This window comes from Brassica oleracea, chromosome C2 (assembly GCF_000695525.1).
Source record: "Brassica oleracea var. oleracea cultivar TO1000 chromosome C2, BOL, whole genome shotgun sequence".
NCBI classification, from domain to species: domain Eukaryota; kingdom Viridiplantae; phylum Streptophyta; class Magnoliopsida; order Brassicales; family Brassicaceae; genus Brassica; species Brassica oleracea.
The window spans coordinates 20,007,572-20,019,341 of NC_027749.1; the positions used below are offsets into that span (position 1 = coordinate 20,007,572).

General features: G+C 27.9%; 1 protein-coding gene across 1 annotated transcript; it reads left to right on the forward strand.

Annotated features, from left to right (window-relative positions):
- Positions 1-4,579: 4,579 nt before the first annotated feature.
- On the forward strand, positions 4,580-7,900 carry LOC106319145. Its single transcript, XM_013757393.1, has 7 exons — positions 4,580-5,230; positions 5,380-5,466; positions 5,549-5,758; positions 6,288-6,452; positions 6,586-6,639; positions 6,942-7,088; positions 7,446-7,900. Exons 1-7 carry the CDS (start codon positions 4,937-4,939, stop codon positions 7,821-7,823), a joined length of 1,335 nt encoding a protein of 444 aa, XP_013612847.1. The 5' UTR covers positions 4,580-4,936; the 3' UTR covers positions 7,824-7,900.
- The last annotated feature ends 3,870 nt before the right edge of the window (positions 7,901-11,770 follow it).

Below are 11,770 nucleotides of genomic sequence, written 5' to 3' on the forward strand. Positions count from 1 at the left end.
TTTATTACGACGAATATATTTAGAGGTTTTTGCGGGTCTTTTACGACGAATCCTTTTCGAGTTTATTACGAGGAAGCACAACGACCGCGTTACGTGGAAAGCCCACGTGGTCTTTACGAGGAAAACTTAATTCTTCTTTACGTGGAAAATATAACCTCGCTAATGGACGAGGAAATGGCGACGAATCTTCTCTTACGACAAACGTATAACGGCGAAACGCCTTTTATCGCCATTTCCTCGTAACTCTTCTTTTACGAGGAAATAACGACGATTTTGGCCGTCGTTAAATTTGTGTTTTCTTGTAGTGTAAAGCTTTTAACTCAAAGGGTAAATGATATACAGATCTTCCCCAGAAATACATTATGGTAAAAGATTCTAAAGACACAAGACTTATCAACAACAACAACTTTTGAATTATTTACAAAATGTAAGAGGGATTGCCCATTACTTGATTGTAAATGGGCTAACATAAGGATCATCAATATATGCATTGGCGGAACTAGGTGGGGAGCGAGTGCCCCCTCCCCCCCATAATTTTTTTGTGTGTAATTTTGCTTAGAATTTTATTAATGTTCTAGAAGAAAATTTGAATTGTAAATATATTACTGGTGTCTTGTTGTTTTGCCCCGGATAGAAATTTATCCTAGATCCGCTACTGAATATATGTCCCTACGAGGACTGCACCCACTTTCTTCCCCAACTTACATTACCACCTATTGACCCCCTTTCATTATAACGACCTACTTATAAATATTATCTTAAAATAAGTATATTAAATTCGTATAAAGTTGCAATATAATGTCGCTGGAATCTTATAATATTGGTCAACATACATACGATTCAATTTAGCATGTTTCTTTAAAAAAAAAAGACGAACTAAGCATGCTTTGGTTAAAGCAATCCCTCAATTTTGAGAGACAATATGATTGTGTTTTAACGAATAGACACTCTCGAGGCTCGACAATTTAATTTCACAACTTGTACTATGCTATAATAATGTTTTGTATCAATAAACTCGTTTTGTTTTCCTGTTTTCCGCAAATTCATAGTTTTTTTGTTGTTGTATTTTCTTCTTCTTCCAGCTTGAAGAGAAGATTAAATTATAAGCATAGTTTTAATCTCTGATTAAAGAGACTACGTACAGTAAACTCCACACCTTAAATACAAAAGATAAGTGATCATATAATAATAGGGACCTATAATAATATATTTGCTTTGAGAATTAATAAGATAACTGTTCACTATTCCACAAGTAACACTGTGGAATAAAAGATGTTATCCCCTTCATATTTTCTTAACTGCAACATGCATGCATGGAATATTAATATAGTATCTTATTATATAAAGTTTGGTTCTTCAAAGTTGCTAATTAACATGATCGCGACACATGGTAATTATATATTTAAGATTGTGACATGTGTTAATCTATTTCATAATTAAAAATATATATATTAAGATATTAACAAAAATGAATTTTATTAAAAATAATTAAAAATATTATTTAATGGTAATTTTCTTTTTTTAAACCCTAATAAAAAGATAATTGCAAAATATTTTTTGATAAAAATTTTTCTTCTAATATTGACATGTGTTTAAATATATAATGATTAAAAATATATATAATAAGATAACAAAAACGAATTTTGGAAAAACAAAACTACTTTCAAAAATTATTTAATAGTAAAAACAATTTTTTAAAAAATATTTAGTAGTAATTTTTTATAGAAATTTTCCTTTTTCAAAATCCTAAAAATAGATTTGAAAACAATTAATTTAATATAATTTTCCTTTTCTAAAATTTTAATGAAAATTTAATTATAAAAGATTATATTGATCTTAGTTCTTCAAAATTGATAATTAACATGATTGTGACACATGTCTGTTATATATTTAAAAATGTGATATGTGTTAAACTTTATCATAATCAAAAAATATATACTAAAATAATAAAAACGTTAAAAGCATGATCGCGACACAAGTCAATTATATATTTAATATTGGGACATGTGTTGTTAATCTATCTTATAATCAAAAATATATATACTAAAATAATAAAAGTGATTTTCTCAAAAAAATAATTATAAATGTGCAAGCCCCCTTGGTCCAGTGGTTTGACCAAGGGTTCATTAATGATTCTACACCAGGAGGTATGAGTTTCAATTCCGGAGAAAGCGAAATTATACGAATTAAGGGAGAAAATGCTTACAAGAGATCTGCAGCATGGCACAAAAAGTACCGTCAAGCGTGGATCTCATAGGACGGCTCAGGTGATGCAGTCAGGCGTGAATCCTCATACGGCATGTAGAATTGTCGATTGTAGAATCGTCAACTAATATTTCTCATAGTTGTAATAACATAATTATCCAGCGTTAAAAATAATTATAAATATTAATTAATAGTCTTATTATTATTATTGTTATTATTATTTTTTTATTATAATGTTTGTTATAAGAGATATTAAAGATAGAGAATTATAAAAGATAAATATTAACTTTTAAGAAAATAATGTTAAGCAAAAACGAATTGTAAAATCCTACAAGTACAATAAAGTATTTAATAAAAAAATGAAGAAAAAACAACTTTAAAATAAATAATATTATTTTTTTTTAAAGCCTAACTAAAAAAAAATTGTAAAAGTACTCTTATTATTTTCTTATAAGTAACTAATTTTCCTTTTCAATAGATAATTGTATGTTAAAAAATTATGACCAAAAATAGCTACAAATATTTCACATCTATATTTAGGTTTAAGCTTCCAAATATTATTCTAACAAAACACAATAATATTTATTTACATGAAAAGTATTACCTGGGTATTTTGTTTTAATTTCTTGATACAACTCATCTTATATTATCCTTATTACATCTTATGATGCTAACATAATTTTTAATTTTTATGTTGTTGCCGTACATGAGTTTGTGTGAATATGATGAATATGTGTTTATATGTATAAGACAAAAATATAAATAATTAAACATAAACTTTTCTATTAAAAATAAAATAGTTGTATAAAAATATAAAAGAAAAACTAATTTCAAAATAATTAATTTTCTTTTTAAAAGTCTAAATAAAATAAAAATGTAAAAGTAATCTTTTTTATAATTAACTAACTTTAATTTTTAATAATTTTGTATTAGAAAAATATAAACCAAAATTAACTTCAAATATTTCACCTAATATGACTGTTACATGTGTTAATTAAAAAAAATTAGATAGTCAATGTGTTAATAAAAACTGAAATTATGTGAAAATAATTTTTTTTTCCTAAAATCCTAAATAAAATAGATTTCTCAAAAAAAAAAAAAATTTTTCTAATCTTAACCAATCAAGATTTTTTTTTTAACAGAGAGAATTGTAAAATTTTATTTAATAGCAATTTTTAGTTAAAAAATTAATGATAAACTTGATAGTAACAATTATTTAATTAACAAGAAAAGTTCTAAAACTATTAGTGATATTGAAAAAAAAACGTATTTTGAAAATGGCAACTTTTTAAAATAGTTAATATTAACTAGAAATAATTATTTAATAGAAATTTTATTTTTCTAAATCCTAGACAAAATATAATTATAAAACATTATGTAATATTAATTTCTTTTTCTAAAATCCTAAAAAAAATGTAAAATAATATTTGATAGTTGTTTTCTTTTTTTATATATAAAATTCCTAAACAAAAGAAATTTGTATCATATTTTTAAGTCCTAACCAGAAGAGAATTGTAAAAATTTATTTGACAATATTTTTAAGAGAGTATTTGATAATTAACATGATACTAAAAATTATTTAACTAACAAAAGAAGTGTAAAATTAGTATTGATACAAATTGTAGAAATAGTAATTTTAAAATTATTTATTAATAACTAAAAATAATTATTTGATAGTAATTTATTTTTTCTAGAAATTTTAAAGAGAAGATAATTGTAATAGGTCATATGACAGTAATTTTCATTTTTTAAAATCTTAAAAAAATTGTAAAAGAGTATTAAATATATATTTTTATTTTTTAAATTTTTAAATCAAAAAAAGATTTATAAAATAGAATGTTTTCCTTTTTTAAAAGTCTTAGCAAAATAAAATTTTAAAGATTTTTTAATAAAACATTAAATTAGTACATAAGAACATGTATAATGTTGTCATTGACACGATTGGTGTATTTGACTTTCATTTCTTTTTTACTTTTCATTCAATTTCTTATTTCAGGTTGTGTTCAGTTTAAACGTTTAGGTATAATATTTTTTATAATTCTAAGTACAAAGTTTATAACAATTCTTTTATGCACCATAAATATTAACTTGAACTTATGTGTGAAAACGGATTTTAATTATAAAATAAATCTCAAACAACATATGCAAAAAATAATCATCAAATTATAATAAAATGATTTATTTTTTATGGTTTTTATTAAACTAAAACATCAAACAAAATTCGTAACGGGCTCATATTTTGTTCTACATGAACTGTGAAAAAACGAAAAAAAAAAACTTAAAAGAAAGTGGAAAGAGAGGGTAATAAAGTTTGAAGAAACTCAAATTCAAAGGTACTCAGTATTCATCTGAACTCTGGTCCCTTTCTTCAAACCAAAGAATGATCACCACAAAACCAAGTTTCCCTATATATTATTACTCCTCTCACATATATATGAAGTTTACTTCTCCTTTTCTCTCTTCTTTTATCCATTTACTTCTTACAAATCTGCATAACTTTGATACATGAATCTTCTGATTTCATCATAAACCATGTATTTATATTTCCTTATGTACCCACATGCCCAAAACTTTCGCAACACTCAACCCTAATAAATTTTCTTGATCCATTCTTTATTGCTTCTGATCACATCTGGGTTTCCTTAGAGAAAGCGATTATGTGTTTAATGTGTTTGTTGGGAGATGTGTCAGAAACATCAAGAAGACGAACAACAATAAGAAACCATATTAAATGTTAAGTCTTTTGAATCACTCAAGAAGAAGAAAACAACAGCACATCAGATGTTTTCATCATCGTCATAGTCCACACCAGGTTTCATTCAAGTCCGTTAAGATGGTCTTTTCTAGATTTCTCAGACTGATTCTGTTACTCTCCCTCGTCTCTTCTTCTTTCTCCTACACCACTTCTCCCTCCAATTTTACTGCCTCAGATCAAACTCTCCGGCCTCAAGAAGAGATACAGAAGCTGAAACTGATTAGAAATGAGCTTCTCAAGATCAACAAGCCCGCCGTTAAAACTATTCAGGTAATTTTTCTATCTCCCCCAGCGTTGTCCTTGATCAATGTATTTATTCAGATCTCTCTATTTTACTTTATCATCAACATGCAAGCATTTTACTCTGTTTTTGCTCTGTTTATACTCTGTTTGTTCTCTGTATGTTATGTTTCTTGCAGAGCTCAGACGGAGATACAATAGATTGTGTTCCGACTCATCAGCAACCAGCTTTCGATCATCCTCTCTTACATGGACAGAGACCAATGGTAAGTTATTTTCCATCTTCTTCTCCATTTTCATTTAAAACCATAAGTCTAACATCAAAGTTTTCAATCTTTCTTACATTAGGATCCGCCTGAGATGCCCAAAAGATATAGCAAAGATGATGAATCGTGTGAAGATTCTCAGCTGTGGAGTTTAACCGGAGAGTCATGTCCAGAAGGTACGGTTCCTATAAGAAGAACAACGGAACAAGACATGTTAAGAGCAAGTTCTGTTCGGAGATTTGGTCGGAAAATCAGGCGCGTGAGGAGAGATTCCACAAGTAACGGACACGAAGTAAGTTACTATAATTATCCAAGAAAAAGTCAGAGCTTTCTTTTACCTATAAACTTATAAAGGAAAAAAGATAGTAGAATGATACCAAAACTCAGGTTTTTCGTTATTTTTTTGCACGACCATCACACACTTTCTTGTATTCCAAAGTCTCAAAAGAGTAGCGTGACATTACAAAAGTTTATTCTCTGTTCACATCGTCAAAAGATTATTCTCTGTTCCTTTTTTCTCTTTTTCAGTGTTTAGAAATTTACATGAAATTCAGTAAAACACATTTATTTTTTTACCAGTTTAATAGTATTTTTTAAAGTTTTTTTTTTAGATTCAAAAGGTTAGTTTAGACATAATTGAAACTTAATAAATAAATAGCAATAGGAGTAGTAATTACTGAAAACAAATAGAATATTAACATAATTGAAACTTAATAAATAAATAATTATATATTTATTTTCCTTAATATATAAAATCTATAAATTATCATTTAAATAGAAAATAATATTTTATTTTGATGATAAAGTTAGTTTTTGTGTAGCATGCGGTAGGATACGTATCCGGGAGACAATATTACGGAGCAAAAGCGAGTATAAACGTGTGGTCGCCACGAGTCACTAGCCAATACGAGTTCAGTCTCTCTCAGATTTGGGTTATTGCCGGTTCGTTCACTCACGATCTTAATACTATCGAAGCCGGTTGGCAAGTACGTCTCGATTTTTCATTTTATTTATTTTATAGAAAAATATTTAATAAAAAATTATACTAATTATGAGATTCATTTTTTATCCATTTAGATTTTTTGTAGACTAATAAGTTTATTTGATTACGTTGCACAGATTAGCCCGGAGCTATATAGAGATACTTACCCAAGATTCTTCACCTATTGGACGGTAAATGTTTACTTCATTACTTTAACCAGTGGCGGAGCCACCTTAGAAGCATGGTGGTCAAATGACCCATGTGAAATTAGTAAATATAAACTTGTAAGGCCATTTTACGTGTTGCTATTGTGGTAATTTGGTCAAGATCTCTCCTATTGACCCACATGTTCCTAGGTTCAAAACACATAGATGTATATTTTTGTCTCTAATAAATGAGTTATGACCCATATAAACGTGAGATCTAGCTCCACCACTGACTTTATTGCTTGAATTAACATTTTTCTAACAATAGTAATGATAGTGATTTTCAGTCTGATGCATACCGAACAACGGGTTGCTACAATTTGTTGTGTTCCGGTTTTGTCCAAACCAACCGTCGAATCGCGATCGGAGCAGCCATTTCTCCTAGATCTTCTTATAAAGGTGGACAATTCGATATAAGCTTATTGATCTGGAAGGTAATCTCTTCACTACTCCATATCCATTATCAAAATTTACCTTATAGTTATACCATTGCTTAGTTGATACGTGGCAGTATCGCATAATGATTTCATGATTAAGCAACCTTTTGATAATCACTATTTTCTATAGAATTATAGATATGTTTTTGGTATTATGTAATTCAGAAACGTTACCAATCAAACCTAGCAGTTAAGAAAGAATTCAAAGCACATGTTTCACATCAATGTTTCCTACGTCAACCCAGCTCATTTAACGTGTCATTTATAAGATGTGTCTCCACAAAGTCTTAAATACTTTAATGATAATAATAATAACAATGATGTTAATGCAACTTCGTAACATGTACTACTTAGGATCCGAAGCACGGTCACTGGTGGCTACAATTCGGGTCGGGTGCATTAGTCGGGTACTGGCCGGCGTTTCTATTCACGCATCTAAGGCAACATGGGAGCATGGTCCAGTTCGGAGGCGAGATTGTGAACACCCGGCCTGGTGGTTCACACACTTCGACACAAATGGGCAGTGGCCATTTCGCAGGTGAAGGTTTTGGTAAAGCATCTTATTTCCGGAATCTCCAAATGGTTGATTGGGACAATACTCTTATTCCCGTTTCGAATCTAAAGATTCTTGCTGATCATCCCAATTGTTATGATATAAGAGGTGGGACGAATCGTGTGTGGGGTAACTATTTTTATTATGGAGGTCCAGGAAAAAACCCTAGATGTCCATGAAGGATCAAGAAACGTTCTATTATTGTTGTTATTCTAGCATGCTGTGTGCTTTAATGGATTTTGGGATTAGAAGATTAGGAACTTAAAAGCCTTTTCTCAAAAAAAAAAAAAAGATTAGGAACTTAAAAGTATCTTTGCGGCTAGGTGATTTTGCAAATATCATGTGGATGAGTTGTTTCTTTAGTAACAAAAAGTTTGGTAGTTTTTACCAAAAAAAAAGGTTTGATAGTTTTATACATTTTTCCCTTGGATTTCTTTTGTTTATTATTAATGAGGAATGTGGTATCGCATAATGGATTTTGCAATGTTTATGTTTAGTAGTGTTACCAATGTGTAAATGTAGACTATTGAAAAGGATATTGAATGTTGATTTTTCATGTCGTGTACTCGCAACTAATTAAGGTTCTTCTCAAAATTTTAAATATATATAAAATGGTCAGAAAGATTTGTCACTGGTGGACCAGAAGACAAGTTCTGTGGAAATAGAGCAGAGACTGAAATAATAATTGGAAATGGTTATAAATGTTAGTTCTGACGATTAGATTCAAACATTCATGTCGCATAACTGTGAACTGTCTATTTTTATCGAATACCCCAAAAATATGAAGAATTAAGCAAAGGTTGAAACTATTAGAGGTGGTGATGTGTTTGTTTACATGGGATGGGACCATTATTAAAATGCCGATTTTAATGGTCTTTCATTAATCGCCCCATGTGCCTTCTTTTATTACTTAAGCTACAAGCCTACAACACATTTTTTTTCAAATGAAGCCCTCTCTAAGGCTCCTATCGGTGATACGTAGTATTAGGGTTGATTTGCAGTATGTATTTCAAATCGATATAATTTGCAGTAAAATTAATGTGGTAAAAACTATAAACTTATATAGTAAGTTTGCAGTAAAAATAAGAGTTATTATTTTATTAAATCTATTGACTGGTAACTTTTTTGAAGTATGAATTGCAGTAACGATTTAAATAAAATAATTAATGTATAAACATATAAATAATGAAGTATTTATTAGAGAAAAATAAATATTAAACTAATTTAAAATAAATTATTATTGAATAAAAATATATTATTTTGAATATGTATAGAAGATAAGAATTTAAAAATTAATAAAATTGATTGGTAATGTTTTTACTTTATAAATTGTAGTAATTATTTTTTAAATTAATAAAAATTATAAATACAAAGATAATAACAGTTATTACTAATTTAATAATTAAAATATATTAGAGAAAATTTAAACCTATTAAATTAATAATTATCTAAATATACATGTATAATAACAAAAAACTCTCATATAAAAATAAATTTATGGATGTAAATTTTAATTACCAAAAATTAACAATTTAAATTATAAAACATTTATTTTAAGTAATTGAATAGAAATAAGTTTTTTTATAATGAAACTGACTAACAAATAAATAGATGTATATAACTATTGAAAATATTTATTTATTTATTAGCAAATAAATTGTTGTATACAACAGTAGATGTTGGACAATTGCCATGTTTCAAAAGTCGATAAATTTCCTTAGAAAAAGAAAACAAACGTGGACAACCAACTCAAGTTAACTCAATGTCTAATACATGCCATTTTCTTTGATGTTGATTTAATATTTGATTTGTTGATTTTGCGAAGGAGATAACTCAAAAATATAACTCAATTTTACCACATTATAATGCAAAGACAAACTCAAAAATTTATACCCCTACATCATGATTGGTGACATTTCTAACTACATCATGATTGGTGATATTTCTGATTAATACCCCTAACTCAAACTAAATCAAGTATACATCATGTTACTAAATTCCTCAAAATTTAGTATTTCCTACGTTATATTTTAAAAGATGTTCAAGACTTTGCACATAAATTTAATTAACTAATTCTAAATCAATAGATCATTAATTATTTACCTAAAAATTAACCAATAATAAAATAATTCGCAGAATAAAAATGATTAAAATATTTGTTTTGGATAAAATATCATTGAATTTGATACAATTTAGTAAAACAGAATTCGTTTTTTTCATTTAGAAAAATGTGTTAATTTCAATGTTATTATACTATTTTGAGTATAACAACCAACAATGGTCCAAATCTCAATTAGGTTTGTCCCGCGCCCTATTCGTAAAGCACTATGTTTAGTTTGTATGCATATAAAACATATGCATCCCGAAGCTAGAAATCTCATATACATTCAACGGTTAGGCTTCAGAGTCATATCTCATGACACTTTTAAATTATAAATAAGCTTCGTTCGATTTCAGAATCCTCCGACCCCTAATTAATCATAATATTTTCATATAAGGCTGTGCAAAAGAAGTTTGAAACTCTATTCTTTGGCCAAAAGTAGTGCTTAACGTAGATAACTCAGCTGTCAAGAAGATTTACCAGCTATTCTTAGATTTTCTTTATGAATAGAGGATTGAGAAATATGGGCCTTTTGTAAGCCCAATAGACGTAGTTTAAAACACTAGACTGGACTGCGGCCTTGACCATTTTGAAGCAAACACAAATTTTACGAAAATATAAAAACTATCATTTAATACCGAATATATCATGACAATGATACGTTGGATTCATATCCAGCTTATATGGCCATACACAAATATATATGTACTTTCAAATTTTTCAAATAACATACCCATTGTTTATCTTTTCGGTGAAATCATATACTAGTCATCACATCAGCTAACACATCATCTAATTTTGTTGATGTAGATTCTACATGAACTAATTTTGCTGACGATGATGCCATTTGTACGATTTTTTTTTAAAAATGGTCGTTTTATATAAATAATTTTTTAGAAAATGTAAAATTTTATAATTGTTTATTATTTAGTAATATTTTAAAAATTAATTAAATCATAAAAATTTAACTTTATATAACAAATATATTCATAAATGTTTTGATCTTATCACAATACCGTTCTTATAAGAGTTGTATATGTTGTAATGATTCAAATTCAATATTACTGTTGCCGTTGTGTAACTCTGGATTAATCATCGTTGTGTTTAGGGTTGAACATAAAATCCAAAACCTAAATCTGAACCAAACCCGTACCCAAAAATTTGATCCGTACCTGGTCCTAAATGTAAGAAAATGCCCGAATGAGTCTTGTGCAGTGTTACAAAAAAAAAACATGATCCATACTTACAAAAATATCAGTATGGGTCTTAGAACGTGTTACAAAATGAAACCAAATCCGAGAAACATGACCCGAACCCAACGGGTACTCGAACAATACATTTAATAAATTTATGATGTAAATTTATTATATAACATTTATGAATATATCTTTTATCTAAGATTAAATTTTATGATTTAATTAATTTTGTTAATATTACTAAATAATAAAATTTATATTTTTTAAAAAAGTTATTTTTACAAAATGACTATTTTGTTTAAAAAAAACATTGTACACATGGCATACTCGTCAACAAGTTTAGTTAACGTATCATGCACGTTAGAAAAATTAGATGATTCAGCTGATGTGGTGATTGGTGTATAATTTCACCAAAAGGTATATTATTTGAAATTTTCGAAAATATAAATATGTTTTTGCACGGTCATATAAACCGCGTATGAATTGAGTGTATCGTGATATGTTGGGTACGAAATGGTTGTTTTCACATCTCTCATATTCTGAATAATGCACACAGTCGCAAACATTGGTCATTTTTTTTTCTGTGACTAACATTTTCGTAATATTGCACAAAGACAAAAAGAAACGACAATATTGCACAGTTACGAAAATGTTAAATAAAATCAAAATATTATAATTTGGTTACTGCAATTTCAATTTGATACAATTTGAGTTTCAGACTGAAACCAGATAAATTTAGTGATTAATATAATAAATATATAATGATCAACTAAGTCTTCTTTTTCTGTAATTTGACTATTTATTTTTAATCGATAGGTTTGAGGGGAAA